Consider the following 22145-nt stretch of genomic DNA (forward strand, 5'->3'; position numbering starts at 1 on the left):
AGTGTCATTTGACATGCAAACGTTTTTCAATTTTGAAAAATTCCAATTTATTTTTGTTTTGATTGCTTGTATTTTAGGTGTTACATCTAAAGAAGGTTGCCTGACATCTTTTTTTGTTTGTTTGTTTGTTTGTTTTGCGGTACTCGGGCCTCTCACTGCTGGGGCCTCTCCCCTTGCGGAGCACAGGCTCCAGACGCGCAGGCTCAGCGGCCATGGCTCACGGGCCCAGCTGCTCCGCGGCATGTGGGATCTTCCTGGACCGGGGCACGAACCCGTGTCCCCTGAATCGGCAGGTGGACTCTCAACCACTGCGCCACCAGGGAAGCCCTGCCTAACATCTTTTTTGAAACATCAGACCTACCTTTCCTGTTTCATCTCATGTCCTACCCCAAATACATACACACACCCATACACAGACACACACACACCCTTTACGCCTTAGCCATTCCTATTCCTAACCATGTCAGCATGCCATGGTCTCTCTGTGGCCTTGGCGTATGTTTCCTCCCTCACTCAAAGTGCCTCAGTTGGCAGTTTTTAAAAACTCTGGCATGAACTTCTTTAGGAAGCTCACCCAGTTCTGCCTTCCCTTGCCCTGATCCATGGCTTTATATCCGCCACTTTCCTCTTCTAATCCCCAGGCATACAATTGTGTGTTATTTTAATTGTTCATTTTCATCTCTGTCACCCACCCTGCACCTTGAGCTCCTTGAGAGCAGGTCTTTCTTTGATTTCTGGATGTCCCAAACTGAACAGTGGTCTGCAGTAAATGCTGAAAAATATTTGAACGAATGTCTACTGTTGTCCTCAGACTGCCTTCTTTGCCATCCATAATTAAAGGCTGCATGTTGCTTATACTTTTTTCCATGAGAGGACATGACAGTTTGGACCTTCAACGTCTCTTCTCCCTCTCTCAGCCCATCATACCCAGTTGGCTATAGTCACTATAGTACTGTATTCACTGAAGTAAAATCAGAGCAAGTAACTTGAGCTAAATGAGTCCTGGATTATTTAGGTCCTAATATGATTAAACACTAATTCTCTGGGTCAAGAATTAGAACCAGGTTCAGGGGCTTTGATTTTTCTCTGAAAGAGTGAGTTTTTACCCAGATAATGCAGACTGACAAGATATGAATAGAAAAATTGACTTGAATACCAATCTCATTTTCCTTAGACCCACTGACAAGAAGGGAGAGGCGAGGAAGGCTAGTCAAAAAGCAGATTAAAGGATCACAGTTTATGCAGGTGGGGCAAAGTGCAGACTGACAGTGTAGAAAAGGAGCGGGCATTATCTGACATGTATCCCTTGGATTTCCAAGGACACTGAGGTTTTCACTGTGTGCTGTTGGGAAGAATAGCAATGAGAGGCGAGCATTCAGCAGCTCCAGTGGCAGAGTCAGAGACTGGGTGTGTTTCTTCAGGCTGCCCTGAATGATGGCCTATGAGTCGCTCCCTAGCGGAGCAAGGAACCTGGCTCTAGTCATTAAGGAATTGGGTTTCCCAGGCATAACTAACCCACTGATCCCTTTGTAATATATTGCTACCTCACTTTCACATTTCACATGTAAACTTGTACCTAAATTCAAACTGATGCATTGAAATTGCATCCACCAGCTTTAACTAAGTTAGAGCCCAGGTTTTTGCATTCCCGTCCCCACCACCAGGTGTCATTACTAACTGGATGTGGGGAGGGACGCTGGCAAGGCCCACTACATCGACTTCACCTTCCTCTTCTGAAAGTATTTTATTCTTGTTGAACTCTTCTACAGCTGTTCTTAGGGGATGAAAACCAAATTGGAGGATTTGGGTCACTGTGGCAGGTTGAAAAAACTTCCTATTACTTCAGCATAAACATTGGACCAGAATGACTCCGTAATGACCTGGGAGTGTTGACATAAACCAATGGCTTATGCAAGAGTGAAATGACTTTGCAAGAAATGACTATGCAAGAGTCATTTCGGCAAAGAGCTTAATTCAAATGTTGTTAGGCAAATGTCTATAACACGATGATAGGATATTATAAAGCCTTCATGAATAAAACTGTATTTGTATTTTACAAATGTGTTTAAATTTAACATCAAGAAGCTATGCTTAGTCAGTTTTCTAATTGGGAAATATCTCTGAGTTATAAAGCACGGCTTAAAATATTTAGTTTTGTAATTAACATAGAAGTACAAAGATAATTCATGAATATTCTTGTTGTTTCCTGATGAGATTTTAGTTATGATTTTTTAAGTCCAAAATATCTCTATCAAATAGCATATTTAATGAATAAAAACAGTTTGGAAGAAATTATTACTATAAGAAAATAATTTTATAGTCTAGATGTATTCTGCACATGCTATCGGCTTATTGACTAAAATAAGAAAACTGAAAGTAAGATCTTATGTAAAATGTGACAGTAGCATAAACTGAGAAATACAGAGGGAATAAAAGTAAATGAAGAAAAATTAAAATTTCTCAATTATTTAATGTGTATTTCAGCTACATATGCCAACATTTGTGGAAATTAGTTTATCATAAAAATTAGAGAATTTTCTAAATATAGACTGTTACTGAAACATAGGACATACCTAGTAGAATATTAAAGACTTGATTTACTAATTTTTCTAAAAATAGGGAAGGAATATATTTATATGTGTTTGTGGAAAGAGAGAGACAGAAAGAGAGAGACAGAAATAGAGAAAGACAGAAAAAGAGATACAGAGTAAACCAGGTTATTATTAAAGTGTGACTTGTGACTAAGGCATTTTAAATAATTAAATATCTGATAAACAGATTGTTATATACCTAATAACTAGAATACAACAAAATACATTTAATGTTAATATTATATGGAATATAATTTCATATTTGGGGATTTAAAATTTATTAATTTTTCCAAAGAGCATTATAGCACAATTCTAGAATCTTAAAGCTTGTTAACTTAGGTAACAATGGTAATAAATAATAAAGATTATTGGAATAGTGCTTGACATTTTATGAAATATTTCAGGCAGGTGATGTAGTTCAACTTCCTTGTTTTACAGATAGAGACAGATACAAGTTCCTAAATGTTTCAAAGTTCCAAACATAAATGTTCTTTTTTTAAAAAAAATTTTTATTGGAGTATAGTTGCTTCACAATGTTGTGTGATTGTACAGCAAAGTGAATCAACTATACGTATACATATATCCCCTCTTTTTTGGATTTCCTTCTCATTTAGGTCACCACAGAGCACTGAGTAGAGTTCCCTGTGCTGTACAGTAGGTTCTCATTAATTATCTGTTTTATACATAGTATCAATAGTATATAAATGTCAATCCCAATCTCCCAATTCATCCCACCCACCCCTTTCCCCCTTGGTATCCATATGTTGGATATGGATACCATATCTATTTATCTATCTATCTCTACGCCTGTGTCTCTATTTCTGCTTTGTAAGTAAGATTGTCTATACCAGCTTTTTCAGAGTCCACATATATGTGTTAATATATTTGTTTTTCTCTTTCCAGCTTACTTCACTCTGTATGACAGTCTCTAGGTCCATCCACATCTTTACAAATGACCCAATTTCATTCCTTTTTATGGCTGAGTAATATTCCACCACAGGCCAATATCAGTGATGAACATAGATGTAGAAATCCTCAACCAGCATAAATGTTCTTGAAATCATACCTTTTCCATCAAGTTGCAAGGGACAAAATAAAATATTCCTGCAAGGAAGGGAGTGGAAGTATAAAGTCTCAGTTGGAAATTTAGTTAATCACCTTTATCTTATGTTGAAGTATGAACAAAACTCCACATCATGTTTGGCTTTAAGTACTCTCAGAAGCAGTTGTATTTCAATATTTAAAATTGTACAGAAAGAAGACATAAAGTTGTAATAACTATCTCAAAAACTAATTTGGCTTTTTATAGCTTTAGGGGAACAAATCCTGATCTCTTCAGTGGGAAATCTCAGAGTTTTCAGTGTAAATTGTTATGTTTGAAATGATTTACAAGTATAATTCATGGAATGTCAATATATCCTGAACCATCCATGCTTTATAACTTGGAATTCTCTAAAACATATTTTATTCTTGAAATCTATTCAAAGATTGACTATTTAGAAAGGAAATATGTGCTTTCTGTTATCATACTGCTTCTCCCTGTCTCGTGCTCTCTTCCTCTTGCTCTCTCTCTCTTTTAACTTCCTATCCGGTCTTGATCTGACTTTTTAGCAAATAGGGCTGTCAGTACTCTCTGTCCTCTCAAGTTACCCTCATCCTCAAAAGAAGGAATTTACACACAGCATAGAAATAAACAAAAGTGATTGCTTTTATCGGTTTTCTATTAATTAAAGCTGTTTCTCTTCTTAAAGGGAGATTCATATTTTGGATTTCATGTTTCTCTGTAAGAACAGAGGTACATTTTCTGTTTCCATGTCAGGAAATTTATTTGAAATCTTGCTATTTGGGAGTTCCCCCCCTCATTGCATGTGTTCAGCTGTAGGCATTGACTTTAACAAAGGATAAAACAGATACAACAGATAACCAATAATATTCTGGCAAATAGCACATACTGCTATTTAGATATACGTACTGAATAAGCCATACTGGCCTTTTCCTCTGCCTCGAGCACAATAAGTTCATTTCTGTCTCAGAGTCTTTATATGTTATTCTATCTTCCTTCTGATAAAAAAAAATTAATTCTTTCTCTGTTAAATGTAATATGTAGGGAATCATAAATTCATCAGTAAAATTCTGAAGAAGGTACTACTTTTCTCCCCATTTTATAGACAGAAAAACTGAGAGAGCGTGCTTAGCTTTTGAAGGAGGAATTGAGATAAAGTGCTTAGAACAACGTCTGAAATAGAGTAAGCACTTAATAAATATTAGCTTTTGTGATCTCATATGTAAATCACCTTTTGTGTTTATATGTTCCTTTTCTCAGAGTCGGTTTGTAAGACAATTCTCAAAGCTAATGAAGGAACTTTTGTAAGTCTACAAGCAAAACCTCTTCTGTAGGCAAGCCTTAAAACCATCAGTCAGAATATTTTAACTGTTTTCACTGAGTCCTTTTCACCATAGCTCTGAATTTTCATACCATAGCGATTAGCAGCAGTCAACAGATAGGTTGTGATTGGAGCAGCTGTCAGTGGGGGAAAGGAAAGAAAAGCTTCTGATTTAAATGGATCATAATAATGATCTGCCACCCAAGTCACCAATAAATTTTCTTTGTTTTATTCTATTTAAGAAAGCAAAGGTAAGTGTAATACTATAGTTTTACCTGAGCTGCTGAATCCCCTACTTCTATTTTTGATACAACTTAAAAAATATTCGTAAAAATACATAAGTACTTTAGAAAGGAGATTAAATCATTCCCTTTTATATTTTTTGTCCAAATATCACCTCCTTAGATGGGTCTTCCCTGACCACCATATCTAAAATAGTGGCCCCATCACCCACTGGCCCCTTGCCTTGCTTTTCTTTTCTTCATAGCATTTATCATTTCTTGATATTATATATATATATATATATATATATATATATATATATATATACACATATATACATCCCTTTACTATTTTGTTCCTGTAGCTTTTTTCCTGTAGTATGATATAGGCCACACGAGGACAGCAGCTCTTTCCTTATTTTTTTGCTATGTTCCTAGCACATAGAACAATGCCTCTCATGTGACAGTCATTTAAATATGGACCAAAGAATCAGTGAATGGATGAATTAATAAAGAATATAAAAGCACCAAGGAACACAGCAGGGAGCAAAGACTTAAACTGCTATAAAGTTATATTGCCTGCTACAATCTTAGAAATCTCAAACTTTTTCTCTTAAAGCCTGTTTTATTCAACCTTTACTGATATTTGCAAAACGTTTGTAGCAAATCTTACTGTAATCTCAAAGGTACTTTAGATAAACTTGCATTATCCATACTGCAGAAATAAGCAAACATAAACTGTGAATAAAGATATTCAGTGATAGACCTAAGCTTAGGTAGTTTATCTGACTCAAGAGCATTGAAAATATTCAACTGTTATGCTAAAAGTTTTGTTCTACATATCCTATAAAAAAGCAGGGAGGGATTCCAGTATTTATGCCATCTGTGTGTATATAATGTCTTTTATAACCAGCACCTTTACTTAAAATTATTATCTTGGGACTAAGGTGACTTTTCCCCAAATAAATGCTCTCTTGTCTGCAACAACAACAAATACCTTAAATATGATATTTAAATTCAGGTTAATGGATTTTGCATGAAATTGAGAAATAAATAATATTTAAAATAGTACATCCTTTTAGAAATACCTACGTATTTTTCCATGTTTATTTGATCATCCAGTCTACCTATGCCTACTTATCAACAAAAGGTAGTGTTAAAACAAAACTAAAAGAGCTAGGATATATGTCAGGGAAACAAAGATAAGTAAGTTGCTTTTATTTCTCTAGGGGGACTCCAGTGTAGTGGGGGAAGATAGATAGGAACATCAAATATATGCATGCACACTTACACATATATTTATTTAGTACTTGCCCCTGATCACCCTCTGCTACTATTCCCCACATGAGCTCTTCTATCTTGACTGCCCAGTGCCACCTGATTGTTAGCTTCCTACTTTTCAAAGGGATTGGAAACTCTGAACTGTCTTAGTCTTAAGTATCACAATTTCCCATTCCTATACCTAAAAATGTTCCTCTATCTATAGCCAACCTCACCTCCTTTTGTCAAGGCTCAGATGAAGTTTTCTATTTTTCTGTACTGGCTTCATCCTTCCATCTATTATTCACCTGATCTCTTCAAGAATTTTCTTCAGTGCTTCTCTTTCCATTTATTATATATTGTGTTAACTTTCCCCCGTCTGCTAGCTCTTTCTCCACAATTTGTACCCCATATCCAGATTATTTGCCAGCCCACACCAGCATGGCTCCCGAGCCGATCGTGAGCATCCCTTCCCAGCTCTGCTTTCAATAATGCCACATTGGTAGACTGAAATCACCCCCTTGTAGTGGAATTATTTATATGATAAAAATTTGGCGGATGTTCCCCCTCTGTTTTTTAAACATTTACAGGCAATAATAGGGGCTCTTAACTGGCAGCAATTAATTCTGGCTAGAGCTAGGAGGAATGAGTTGGGCAATGTTTCTTACTCTAGGATTTTAAATTAGAAACTATTAAACACATATATTCCTGCAAAGCAGATAGCCCTCACTATCTGGACTCTTGCTATCCAAATATTTGCTATAACATTGTATGAAATTTTCACCCAAAATTTACTATCCAAATAGAAGTTCAACTAACAAGTGTATATAGTACAAAAATGTAAGTGTTTTAAGTTGTAGGTAAATCCACGTAGGAGAATGTATTCTTCCATCGTAGCTTAGCTGTTCTCTTTATAGGGTCATTTCAGGGTCTTCTAAGGAAATGGAAAAGCCTTTGAAGAAAGTTAGTGAGCACAAAAGGTCTAGGAAATCCCATTCATTAGAAGGAACATTGGAAGTATACTGAGAGGGGTGAACACAAGATATAAGCCTGGTCATGTGTATGTCTCCATCTATAACACATAGGCTTTTTTCTAGTTTTGAAAACATCTATCACAGTGCTATATTATGATTATTGGTTTTGGAAAGCTTCACTGTGTCACTGAAGCATAATATGGTATGTTTGAAAAGCTAGAAATTTGTCTCATGCAGTGTAGATCATCATAATCTTTGAAACCAGGTAGATGCTACTGAAGGTACTACACACCTTTGAAGATCTGAAGAAGAAGATGAAAGAGATTGATCATCTGGTAAGAAGAAGTCAAGTTTCAACTTCAAACCTAAAATGGTACAAATGATTTTAAAACTATGCAAGACAGCATCATTTGAAGATCACAGAGGAAGCAGCTTCTTGGTAATGAGGTTGTAGCAGTTTTTCCCAGTAAACTACAGAAAACAGTTGACAAAAGGAGCTAACAAATTTTCATAAATACTAATTTTCTTGATAAAATTTGGCATTTTAAAAGGATAAGAAAAAAATATCCGGGGCATTAAATATCCAAAGATAAACTGGCATACCTTTTAAGTGAGAATTTAAAGTAATGTTTAAAAGCAAACAGTTCAACAAACAAAAACCTTATGTATTTGTATAACTCTGAATACCCCAAGGAAATGTTGAAGAGTAAATTGCCTCTTCTGTGGTTCTCAAATCATAAAACTTTGGCTGACAAAGGAGGCATTCAGTCATTATTCAAGGAGTCATAATTTCTGACAGTTCATTTCTTAAGGGTATGAATTCTTAGAACAACATAAAGAATTGGGGTTGAGACTTGAGTTAATTTTTATTTAATAAAATAGTTGGCGAAGAGGTTGTTGAGTAAGCGCTGCTGTGAAGAAAAAGAATTTGGATGATATGCTAAGAAAATCCTCTTTTTGTTTCCATCTCAGAAGGGTATCTGAACTATTTTTCCATTGCTAATTCATTTCACCAGTGGTGACATCATCCCTCTGTAGAGGTGACTGTGTACTTCATTGACCTTCTGTGATACTCTCTGATGTTTAGAGACACTTTCTGTTCAGCTCCAAAAGATGGAAGCTCCTCAGTTTAAGGAGGTCAGTCTCTGCAAAATGAAAGTCAAAGGCTATTAGAGAAAAGTCAGTTCTTCTCCAGGCTTATCGAAAGGACTTGTTTAAAGAAATGAATTGATTTGTGATGATGTTAGGTATTTTCAAATAATGTCCAAAAGAAGAAAACATTTGCCTTAGCGAGGAATGACATGCAAATATTTTTCTTGTAATCCGTATCTGAGAAAAATGCCTCACTCTAAGATGTTATATTCCTTAAGAAATAGGTATTGCCTACATGTAGGGGCTGACTAGTGGTTATCAGCAGAGAAGGTCTTAACATTTAAGATTTCTTCTCTTGGAAGTAGGCTGTTTTTCCTTACATCTATTATTTGAGTCTCTGATATGCAGATGAGTTCACTGTCAAACAAAAGGAAAAACAAAAGAAAAATAAGAAAGAAAAGTCAATAATTTGCATGACCATAATAATAAAGCAACTCAATTAAGATCAATTTAACAGATATTTATTGATTGTTCCTTCTAGATAATAAAGCAGGCTAAGTAGTACAAGAATGAAGAAAAAAAAAGTTAAGATATAATTATTTCTCTTAAGGAAATAGTATGACTCAGATAGGTGCATAACTACTGGATTGCTTTGGCTTTGGTAGTTTTTCTAAAATACCTACAAATATATTTTAAATAAATATTACTATATCTCCTCTCTGGTTGTCTGTCCATTTGTTGTAACACAGGGTGCTCCCCATACCCATGGCTAGAAACTTCAAAGTCCATGTTTCTTAACTAGTTCTTAGGTAGTTAAATAATATCATATTATTAACATGCAATGCTCACCTTTAACAGACAGGTAAACCATAACACTAGTGAAATGTGATAACTATTGCAGTAGAAATATGTATATCATGAGAAGGTACAAATATGAAGGGGTCATCATTCTACTAGGTTTTAAATAACAGGGCTATTGATATTTGAGCTGCACTTTGCAGGGCAAATACATCTTCAGGACCAGGAGGAGAGACATTCCCAGAAGTGGGAACGTAATGACCAGTCTGTTAGTTCTGAAACCTATAGGCATGAAAGTGTTCAGTTTACTCAGGAACGAACGAAGCCCGGTGTTGCCAGGCCTTAGTGGGTGGGCAGGGTTGGGGGAGCTTGAGACGAGGATCAACAAGGTGACCTGAGCTGAACCATAAAGAGCCTTGAAGCCATGCCTGGCAAGTCTTCAGGGGAAAATCAACAACTATATATTACATTCCTAGACTGCATTGTGCTCCCGGGCTGGTTTTCCCCAGTTCTCCTAAGTTAATTCTGAATACTAAAATGCTTATTTTCTGAGACTACAGGAAGATTCGTTAAGTGTGCCTAAGATATTTTTTCACTTGAAAGATTTATTTAGAAAAAAATTCTGCTGCTTTGTTTCTTTCTGTTTTTAATTAAACTGAGTTTTGGCAGTCCTTTCTACTAGGCAATCCACATTAGATTGAACCTTTAGTGACTCATCAAAATGTATTGTAAATTCTAAAAACTTTAGGAAGTTTCGATGTAGCATACTTTTTAAAAGACTTATTTAGTGCTACCCTTGAGTACAATAATGTACACCTGAAAATTTTGAGTTTTGAACTGAGAATTCAATTTAGTATTTTTGACTAGTTCCAATGTGTACAGAGTTCTGTGATAGGCCTACAGCAGAGGGTGAAAACAAATTCACTGAACAATGGTAATCCAACATGAGTGAAGACAAGCCAGAAAATAGAGGATAGACAATATGGGAGAAGATCTCAAGGTGGTAGGGAATCATTCGAGGTTTCCTAAACAAGGCATTTGTGTACATAAGTGCTTTGCCTTAATAAAGTTAATTTCTAATATGGATTGAGGGTGAGAGACAAGTTCACAGCCAACGCAACCATTTCCGACCAGTGATTTGAAAACTATGTATCAGAGAAGACTAGCGCTCAGGGGAGAGTCTTCAAGTGTTTTCCAGAAAATGACATGTTCCTCATCAAACACTACACTGTCCAAAGAACATTTTTTTTAAACTCTGTTTTTCAATTAGAATACTGGTGCACCTTAAGATTTTAAATATGCTTTATTATTTATTTGCTGATATGTTTTTAGATGCTTTAAAATATCTGAAAAAAAAAGATGGTTAAGACAAAAGATAATAAGAGCTTGAACTTGGGTGGTGGTAGGAGGAATAAAAAGTAAACAATGACTTGATATTATTAAGTAGTAAAACAACAATAACGACAACAACAACACGAGATCTGGCAACTGTTTAATTAATAAGCAGAAAAATGATTCTGGAAGTCAGGAATAAAGATCAGATCCATAGGTAGAACTATGTGAATTATCTACTGGGAAGGTCACATTGGACAAAACTTTGAAGAATTTTGACATAAAAGGAAACGGAGGAATCATGATAGACTAGTAGAGAACAGAGAGGATTAGGAGAGCCTGGATGTTTCAGCATCCTGGAAGTCAAAGAAAGAGAGTTCAGGACAAGTGAACAGTGAGAGTGGCACCTGACAGAAGGCTATTGGAATTGAATATTGGCTAGTTGACTGGTGATGAGAATATTGGAGCAGAAACCAGAAAGCAAAAGAGGGTGATGAAAAAGAGAAGACAGTGAATGTAGGTAATGTTTTGTGGAGTTTGTCAGTAAAGGGAAGAAATAAGAAAAAGGAATAGTTTGAACTCACAACAAGGAAAGAGTTAAAGAATCAGGGACACAGAATAGAACTAGGAAGAGATGGAGTTGGAAGATGTAGGCAACAGAGAAGCTTATGACTACATAATGATTCGAGAGAAGATGAGATCAAAGCGTGAAAGCACAGGTGGAAAAGCCATCCTTATAGTTCGTATAAGAGTAAAATGAATTTTCCTCAGAAAATTCTAACAATGTCTGGTACGGTCATTTATTCTGAAGAAAATAATCTCAAACAGTTTTAAGGGGATCTTTGTTTCGTGTGTTAAATTTATTTAAAAATTACTCTAAGACACATAACCCTTTATTTCTCTGCCTATGATAAGTACTTCCTATAATTTGAACATAGGGGTTATTTTGGAAGTGGGTACTTATGATAATCATAAATATAGCCAAGTCTCTCTGATGAATGCTTTTAGACCAATTACTGACATGCTCAGTTGAATACTAATACCTCCCATGAAATGGCTTTAATACAAGTAAAATGACAGCTGCGCTGCAGCGAAAGAACACATAAAGCTTTGCATTAGCTTGTCTCCAAGGTTACCATCCATGCTAATCTGAAGTTTCAACGTGTGGGATTTCTCAACCCTCTGCAAAGACTGTATTTTTGGGCTAGGTATCAGTCGGGTATAAAAACAACTTGGAAGGTAATCAGTGTCTCCTCTTTCTTCTTCTTCTTCCTCATCATTATCATCATCATTACAATTATCATTTTTTCACCTCTTACTATGTGCCAGACAATATTAAGTCCTTTTATGTATTATTATTTTAATTCTCACCATAATCTTATGAGAAAAAGACTATTAACACTCCTATTTTAAAAATAAAGAAAACCAAGAGAATGTACTTAATTTTCCTGAGATCGTAAGTTACAAGGAGCACAGATGGAAATCATACCCAGATTTGTCTGGCATCATCATCTCTGCTTCTGTATTCTTTACTGCTCTTATGTAGAAAATGAGTGCCTTCCATGAAGACCACTCAGCCCATAGTGTGCTGCGGGAGAATGTTTTGCATGAAGGCTAAACTAGAAAGGGGACCTAGTTATGAAGTCATTGTTATTATTCAGGCATCAGAAGACAGTGGACAGAGGTGGTATGAACGGAGAAGAATGGACATGTTCCAAAGATATTTCAAAAGTAGAATCAACCAGGCTTAGGGATTAATTGGTTGTGTGGAACAGTATTTCTGTTTTGAACAATGAATACACTTCAAGAAGTGTATTTGTAAAATCTACCAGGTTTATTGGTACACTAAGGAGCAGTAGTGTCAGAAAGATTAAACTTATACACTGCCTGTAGGAGTGCAAATTGGTACAACTTCTATGAAAGGCAATATACCTGTATCTTTCAGAAGTAAAAATATGCGTCGGTTTGACCCAGAAACCTTACTTCCAGGTATTTATCCACAAATATGTATCTGCGTTGTAATATAGATAGCTGGATAGATAGATAGATAGATTGATTGATAGATATAGGTATAGATATACACTGCAGCATTGTTTGTAATTGCAGAATATCAGATGCAAACTGAATCTCCTTCAGTATGAGACAGGCTAATAAGTTAGAGTAAATCCATTCAATGAAATGCTTTATAATCCTTAAAGGCAATGAGGCATCTCTATATGTGAATTGATAAGGAAATATTGTATATAGACATATAATTATGTACATATGTGAAAAAGCAAGGTGCAGAAAAAGTGTGTATGTAGGCTACCTATAGTAGATAGGTAGAGAGAAAGAGTTTGATATAAGGAGAAATCCATAGGATATCTCTTTAAGGATAAAGATTAACTTATATTCTCCTGAAGTCCTGGAGGTCCTGAAATTAGTAATACAAATAAGAGAATAAAATAAGAAAAAAAGTTAATGTTCGAACTGTTATTTTTCAGTCATTCAAATCATATTGCTGCTAAGGCATTGCATTTTGTCCACTAGTTTATTAACACCTGGAGAATACTTGATACTTTTATACATAAAAGGCAATTCCTGACCTTTGCAAAATTATGGTCTATTTAAGCAAGTAAAAATAACATATACATGAAAAGTTATGTATACATTTTAATGCTCAATATATTTTAATTGCTAAATTGGATGTAGGTTAGTTCAGAAAGAGGGGAAGAGGGGAGATCAGAGATACCTGAAACTGAGACAAGAATTCACAGGATATGTGGGCCTTGTATTGATTCTTGAAGAATTTGGATACATGCAACTAGAGGGGAAAGAAAACGTCAGGCCACGGAGAAGAATCGGAGCTTTGTAGTACAGTCAGGGCTTAGGAATGAGCACAGTAAGCAAAGAAGCTCAACCAGAGGTAGGGAATCTGGGTTTGGAAATATCAGTGTTAGTTTATAGGGGGACCAGAAAGCAAGGAAAAGGCGTTTGATTTGATGTGGTAATAAAGAGGAAACCACTCTGTAAAACTCAAAATATTCTAATATCTTCTTGATCATTCTCTTTGCTAACATTTATTTTGAATCTTTGGCATAAAAATGTTCTTTCTATCCTTAATGCATTTTATTCTTCACTTTATGCCTATTATTTCTTATAATGCCTTTAGTGGAATTAGAGTATATGTGTACCTCATTACCTGCACAATACATCATTTAAACAAAATCCAATGGTCTCACCCAGTTTGAAATTATCCTATAATGTTTAGTATCACCTTTGAGCTCCAAGCTCTCTTTTCTGTAGGCAAAGCAATGTGATTCACTTATGTACACGCAATAGTGTTTATGGTCAAAAACGCTTAATCGTTTTCCTTTCCTATTCCAAGTTTTTTTTATAGGTTTACTGTCTTAAGTATGGGATATATAAGAACATACTTTTATTGTATGGTAGATTGCTTAAACGGATATTCATGGAATTTTAACATCTTAAAGATACAAAAGTATCTGTATTTATGGACTAGGTTATGAAAACACTTCTTTTGCTTAAGTCAAATCACTTTACAAAAATTCTTTAATGCTATATAACTAAATGACAAAGTAATTTCAACTAAATGAACGTATGAGAATGTAGTATTCCTTTCAGCTGGATTTGAAGCCTAGAATCTTATTCATGAATAAAATGATTAAAAGAATTATTTTGTTAAAGTATAATCCCAATAATCCACTGTTTTGTTCAAGTATTATTCACTTTTTTTTTTTTTTTTTTTGCGGTACGTGGGCCTCTCACTGCTGTGGCCTCTCGCGTTGCGGAGCACAGGCTCCGGACGCGCAGGCTCAGTGGCCAAGGCTCACGGGCCTAGCCGCTCCGCAGCATGTGGGATCTTCCCGGACCGGGGCATGAACCTGTGTCCCCTGCATCAGCAGGCAGACTCTCAACCACTGTGCCACCAGGGAAGCCCTATTCACATTTTTAATGAATCTGCCAAGTGAAGGGTCTTGTATTGAATTCACGTGCCATTTCCCCTAACATTGCGCTAAAAGAGTAACCTAAAGAGTACAGTTGTGCATTTGCTTATAACTTACAATCCTGGCTGGGCATTCAGGGAAAGTCAAATCATTCCATATATTTTGAAACATTTCTAAAGCCATGAAGACATACTCTTTTTCCCTTTTGACAAAGGGGCAGAATGTGGCTCTTAGTAATGCTAGAATTTTGGCTGAAAGCTATAAATTCATACTTCAGTGTGGAGACTGATACTGGGATTAGTATAAAGATTGTGAATTATCACAATAAACAGAAAATTTAAACTTGCCTGAAGATCATAAAGATATTTCCTCTGGAACGTTTGCACTGATAAGCAATGAATTGTTTAAATGTCACTTAAGAGAATAACAAGCCCACTAACAAGGCCTTTGAAAAACTCTGCATCATAAAAATGCAAACAGAGACTTCCCTGTGGCGCAGTGGTTAAGAATCTGCCTGCCAGTGCAGGGGACACGGGTTTGATCCCTGGTCTGGGAGGATCCCACATGCCGCAGAGCAACTAAGCCTGTGCGCCACAACTACTGAGCCTGCACTCTAGAGCCCGTGCTGCAACTACTGAAGCCTGAGCACCTAGGGCCCGTGCTCTGCAAGAAGAGAAGCCACCGCAATGAGAAGCCCGAGCACTGCAACAAAGAGTAGCGCCTGCTCAACGCGACTAGAGAAAGCCTGCACAGGAAGGAAGACCCAATGCAGCCATAAATAAATAAATAAATAAAATTTAAAAAAAAATACAAACACAGCAGGCTTTTTTTGTGTGCATTTTTCAACTCAGTAAACTTTACTGAGTACCTCAAGGTGCATATCCTTGAAGAAATAAGTAAGATAGTTATAAGATGCAAATAAAAATAAAATATGCCAGAATACCGAAATGAATGTCAGAGTGATTATTGTAATTTTGAATGGTCACTATGAATTTTTTTGTGTTCAAATATTTTATTTTTATAAACATCTAGGTTTAAAGTCAGAAAAATTCAACTCTTTAAGATTTTTTTTTTTTTACAAATCCACATTTAATATAAGCTTATTAAAATCCAAGTTGATAGTGATTGCAGGTAAAGTACATTAAGAAAAGATTATGCTTTTTAACAATATTGCCAGCACCTTAGGAACTTTTTCTGAACTTTAAGGACTAAAAACAAGACTCTCTCAAAGACAGACTTCCCTGGTGGTGCAGTGGTTAAGAATCCACCTGCCAATGCAGGGGACACGGGTTCGAGCCCTGGTCTGGGAAGACCCCACATGCCGCAGAGCAACTAAGCCCGTGCACCACAACTACTGAGCCTGTGCTGTAGAGCCCTCAAGCCACAACTACTGAGCCTGTGTACCACAACTACTGAAGCCTGCGCGCCTAGAGCCTGTGGTCTGCAACAAGAGAAGCCACCAAAACGAGAAGCCTGCACACTGCAAAGAAGAGTAGCCCCAGCTCACTGCAACTAGGGAAAGCCCACACGCAGCAACGAAAACCCAATGCAGCCATAAATAAATAAATAGATAGATAGATAGATAGATTAAAAAAACAACAAGAACAAAAAAAAAACTCTCTCAAAGAAAAATGAACCAGACAGAGTTAATTCAAGACTATTGCAGTAGGGGAGAGAGACTGAACTCAACTCTGCTGAAACAAAAGTCAGGAAGGTTTTTAAATGCTGGGATGAGCTAGTAGAAAAATACTGGAAGATATTAGGTTGGTCGATGTGATTAGGCATCTGTCTTTGCTGATTGGTACATATGGAAGTTAGGCTCCTGTCCTCCCACAGAGAGTGGGCAATAGAGTGCTATCTCCCTTTACATTTACATTTCAAAGGGATGTCTCTCAGGTCCTGGAGAAGAACATTCCTGGATTGTAAAACTGGCCAGAGGCTGGAAGAAGGGCAGAGAGTGAATTTACGATGGCAGTTTTTCTAAGGTGAATGCTCTAAGAAAGGGGATGTCAGCGGCCCACAGTCAAGAAAAAGCCTGTCTAAAGTTTAGTCAGGCTGAAGGGAATGATAAGAGGCAGTCTTGGTCGACTCTTCACTTACATTAAGTAGTACCATGTACACTGACAATATTTGACCATTTTTGACCTACAAAAACAACAGTTTCATATGGCTTGATCAAAGATCCTGGATCAAATTTCTTTGCTTGTTATTTCCTAATTTTGCAGAAGCAAACATATCTGGAACTGTGGTCTTTGTTATGCCCTTTCTCACTCTAAAACAGAGTTGGGGACGGTTTTATATGTATTTACATAAATATAGTGTGTATACGTGTGTGTGTGTTTATCAAAAAGAGGTTAAAGATTAAAGTTGGCAAAAAATGCAAAAATGGATTAGCACTAAAAAAGCAGACCTCAAGGCCTTATATAGTTCTTAAGGAAATATCATAAATTTGTTTCAAAGCTTCCCATAAGTTAAAGCAAGGAAATAAGCATAAGTTGCAATAATGCACCCCTGTTGTTGAATAGGGTTCAAGCAAACCAGATTGAAGCAAACCAGACATTTAGGACAATGGTTTTCCCGATGTGGAGATCTGGCACATTTTTCCACTGAGTACTTGTGAGGGCAATATTTTTGTGTTGGCTAATGTTTCACCTAATAGCTGATAGCTATTAGCTGATACCTAATAGCTGATATCACAGGCCTGGATTTTGCTTGTTTACTTATTATTTTCTTCAGTGATGTCCCTCAGTGCAAACTCTTGGCCAAACACCAAAGTATAATTCAGTAAAAGTAATTTAGTTAGGTATTAAAATAATAACATCCAGACATACATTTCTCTAAAGATAGAATTAAGAATATCTAGAAGGATGAATTGTGTCAGACGGTATTACATACTTTTTGGGGGGGGAGGGGAGGGGTGGGAACCAAACGCTTGATAAGAATCAGGTAATACAGATTGTGAGAGTTTGCAGTTACCAGTTTGGGGAGCAGAATTTGGGGTTCCCATATCCTTAATAGATGTAAGCCCATATGTGTTAACAATTACCCAAGGGCAGGATGGACTTGAAAGCTTCTTGGACTGTAAGATGCTTTAAGATACGGACTTTCTAGCTGCTTACGCCACAAGCAGGCAGGGTCTATTAAAATTAGAATCCATTAGAATTATGGTACTTTCTCTATTCCCCTATAGCTTCTTGTATGCCTTTGAACGTACACAACGATTTTCAGCATGCATTTTATTTTGTTTTATTTTTTACGTGATGGCATCTGTGTTAGACAGTGAATTCTTTGTGAGCAAAGGCTATGTTTTATTCATCTTTGTGTCCTTAGTACTTAGTTAGGGCCTTGTAAATAGTGGGGAACAAAAAACATTTTGTTGATTCTAGGAATGACTTAAGAAAACTGAAGAAGTTTGATATTTAAAATTACATATCAAATATGTAAAATTACCAGTGAACAATGGATCAATTCCACTTCCCCTCTGTCCCATGTTTGTCACTTTGCAGTAGGTGCAGCATCATAAAATATTGGGGGTAAAGGTCACAGAGTCTCAATCATGATGGCAGACAGCGCTAGTTTTCTCACAAGACCCACTTCCCCCCTCTTCCTTTCTAATAGGCACCTTGGTTTTTGGTTGGACAGATGGCTGCCTGGGATAATGGCTGCATTTTCCAGTCTCCCTTAGAATAGGAGTGGTCATGTGGCTACACTCCAGTGAATGAAATGAAAGTAGAAATTTCATGCGTCAATTTTAGGGTGCATCCTTCTTTCCCTCTTCCTATTTTCCGCTGGCTGGATGCAGACACACTTCCTGGACTCAGCAGCTACTTGGAGCATGATGGGGAACCACTTGTTGAGATTGATGAGACAACAGAAAAGGAGCCTACATCTCTGGTGTCCGCGGAGTTGCTATATGCACCTTGGACTTGTTAAGACTCAAGATTTGTTTTTGAAACTTGCAGCCAAACCTAGTGGTAGTAGTGTGGGGCATGTCTTCTTTAGAAATCCTTCCCAAATCTCTTGAATGGGTTGGAAGCCCCTCTTCTGTGCTCCCATGTACTCTGTGTAAACCTTTCTTATCCTATTTCATTACAAGTATCTTTTTTACATAAAACTTTTTTTGAGGGCAGGAACAATGTCTTATTCATGTGACATTTATCTTTATCCCTGAGCTGTACCTAGGATAGACTAAATGCACATAGTATATGTTCAATGAATGTTCGTTAACACTACTGGATTAATGACCTGAACTAATGAAAGTGCCTAAAATAGTATCATGGAATTGATTGCACCCTCAGAAAACTTTTGGTTCAAGATCATAGAACACTGTACACAGTATATGCTGCAAAAAAGTGTGTGGAACTGTTTGTTATGTAGAAACACACTGCTTATCTCCCATGTGTTACTCATTATAAATTTTCATTTGCTCGGATGTAGTAATGAATGATTTTTTATTAAAGCTTTGGATATTTAAAAAAAAAAAAAAAAAAAAAAAAGCTTTGGATAGGACAACAGTTTGTGCCAAGGAGCTTTTTTTTTTCCAGTATCTGCTACTGACTAATCAAGATGTTGATCTGATCTTTTTATCACAAGTATATAAAACTGATTTAGAAAGCATAATTGATTGACCCTATGGGGAAAAAGTTCAGTGCCTCTAAAAAATATATTCTCTTCCCTCCTTGTATTCTCTACTTCAGGGAATTAACATTTTATTAACCTTTCAATTTATTTTCAAGAAAAAGCATTCAGCTCATCACAAACTTGATATAATTTTCTTTGGTTTATGACATGTCTTATATTTTAAGAAAAAAATTCATATTTTCTTTTGTGTGATTTATACCATGACAAAACTATTGACCTGGATGAAATAAATCTGTGAAAAGTTATATAGATCAGGTACTAAAGATATCATTTTCTTCCTTTTCTTTCCAGGTCTTCTCAGACTGTGAGTAACTTAGTGGTTTGTGCATCGTTGCGGTAGCCAAGCTAAAATTCCTGGTGGCCTTGTCCGCTTGATCTACTCATTCCCTACTCTGAAACCAAGAGAAGACTGTGCCACAAGAGTCCTCCAGAAATTGCTACAATGTCTGTATCTAATTTATCATGGTAAGTGAATGACTTCCTAACTTTAAATGCAAATACACGTATATCATGAAGCAATATTTTATAAGTTGTATGGTCAGAACTAAAACAGGGAGAGAACTTAAAAATCTGTTTTCAAGAAATTGTTGTCCTGTGTTAGGGTGAGGAAGGCAACCTAGAATTAAAAGTTTGGCACTTTCAGTACCGTGGTGTCTGGGGACTCTGGAAGGGGTTCAAGCCTCCCACTGAATCCGCGTGATATCCACTGCCTTTCTTTTCAGCACACTCTGGGAGGGAGAGGGATAGGAATATAATATCCTTTCAACATTCATATCCTCTGTGATATGCCCAGATTCAGGACTAACAAGCTGTAAGCGTGGCTCTAAGGGTAGGATAGACATTTTCTCGTCAATACTTTTCTTCAGACTTCCTATTTCAACAGACCTACCCAAATTAAACTGAGTAGAACTCAAATATGGAAGAGAAATTTCCTTTATAGATTGATACCTCTAAACAGCTGGCATTCTGAATAATCTCTTACACTTCATGTTTAAAAGCTGTTCGTGGTTTTAAAAAAGCATGAAGATATTTTTCTGGCAAATAATCAACAACTTTTCCTTGGCAATGAAGAGCAGTACCAGCAGGGATGAATTTTAAGCCATTTTATTGAACCTTGGATTTTTTCTGTATATAAAGAGCTGAACAAGTGATATTATACAAATTCACGGTATTCAATATGTGAATGTCAGAAAAACCTAGTAATCTTTTCTGTTTCCTTAAGAGCCCATCTTATCCTTGTCTTCAGTTTGTACTGGAACCATAGATAGCATCAGATTAAAGACTAGTTTCTGCAGTGTAATTCCATGCATTTAGTTTTAGTTAAGTAAACAATTTCTTTAGGGCAGAGGATGGAATCATCTGTTTAGATTTAGAGTAGTATTTCTGAGGGACCCATTTTTATGGATGCCTTAGACTATATTCTTGGGTCCCTACTGGGTGCTAAGGATCTCAGTTTGGAAAAAAAAAATAATTGAAGAAGCTGAAATATATTCTGTAAAAATAAATGAAAAAAAAATTTAAGTTATGAATTATTACTGCAAAATGTTTCCTTTTATATTATTATGAAAATAAAATTATCGTTAAAATTTAAAAACTAAACTATTTCTGTAAAACTTGTGAACCCATTCAAACCCCTAAAAGAATTATACGCCTGGCAGACGTGTGTGTTGGAGGTGAATCCTCAAAAGGAAGACTGCATACCAAAGAAGAAAAAGAAAGAGAAGGAGGAAGGGGAGGGGACAGAAGAGGAGAAGAAAGAGGAGGGGGAGGGGGAAGGAGAGGGTTGGGGGAAGAGAAGATGAGTAAGAAGCAGGAGAGGGAGAGGGAGATTAAAACACACATGTGATTGCCATAGCTCAAGGTAGGCTGTGGTGTGGCCTGGTTCAGAGTCAGGACAAAGCTGACACAGGAGCCTGTCCTTGGTTTGTACCTCAATGAACAGATACCTTGATGTGAGTGAACACCACACAAAGAGAAAGATTGTATCTTGTGGTTCCAGTCCAATTGTCCAGCCTGGCTCTTAGAATTTAGTGGATGTTCTATAAACTTGTGCTGTGTGAATGAGTGAAAAAAAATGCAAAGCAGGTAATGCAATGGGAAATTAATGTTTTTATTCGAGAAGAGAATTAAAAGTTAAAAAGTAAAAATTATGAGAGTATCTTATAGATTTCATATATCTTAAATTTGTTAGAATTCTTTCTATGTTAAAGGTTCATATTTTACAGAGATAATTCTTGGATATTTTCATTCGATGGTATCCTTAATTCTGGCCACAACTGATGTTCCATGTTAGATTTCCACATAGGGAGCTCTTAGTTTGTTTGACCAGTGTCATCCCTTCATACAACTGTGTGCCATTTGGCACTTCCATTCTCCCTCTTAGAATTTGGGCTCCCCACATACCGGCAAGAACGAAGTATAGAAAGGAAATCTAAGATATGCAAAACAAATCATTGATTTATTTCACTTACACCCAGTTTAGAAATCATTAATCTTCTTTTTTCACATTAACCTTTGTAATTCTTCTTTATTTCCTAACATTTCTCATCTACAATTTGGGAAACATTATCTTATAAATATTTGCATACAGGTGCATGGTAACTCATCAATTCTCTGTGAGAATTTCTCACAGATCTACATTAATTTAGTGAAATTATTATAGTCTAGGGTCTGGCTCTCTGTTTTGAAATCCAGAAACTAAGATGTGAAAATACTGACATTGGAAAATAAACTGGGTTGCCAGACTACTAATTTAAATAAAATATGTAGGTAATTTTTAAGTTTGTGGGATGCTTGCTTTGGCCTGACCAGTGCATCCTCTAACTGTTACAGAAAACTATCTGAGAATCTAAATCAGAAGTTTGGCTGATGTCACGTTGTCATGGCAAGGAGAGTTATACGCTTC

The 22145-nt window shown here is 36.4% G+C and overlaps 1 protein-coding gene across 2 annotated transcripts in view; it reads left to right on the forward strand.

Annotated features, from left to right (window-relative positions):
* Positions 1-22145, forward strand: part of OXR1 (oxidation resistance 1) — a 459041-nt gene that overhangs the window by 62366 nt on the left and 374530 nt on the right. For both annotated transcript variants that reach the window (XM_082858879.1, XM_082858881.1), the window contains exon 2: positions 19532-19705. In XM_082858879.1, the coding sequence (XP_082715005.1) occupies positions 19683-19705 (23 nt within the window). In that variant the 5' untranslated portion in view covers positions 19532-19682. The remainder of the gene's footprint in view (positions 1-19531; positions 19706-22145) is intronic.

The sequence above is a fragment of the Leucopleurus acutus genome (assembly GCF_964270905.1).
Source record: "Leucopleurus acutus genome assembly, chromosome: 17".
In the NCBI taxonomy this organism is placed as follows: domain Eukaryota; kingdom Metazoa; phylum Chordata; class Mammalia; order Artiodactyla; family Delphinidae; genus Leucopleurus; species Leucopleurus acutus.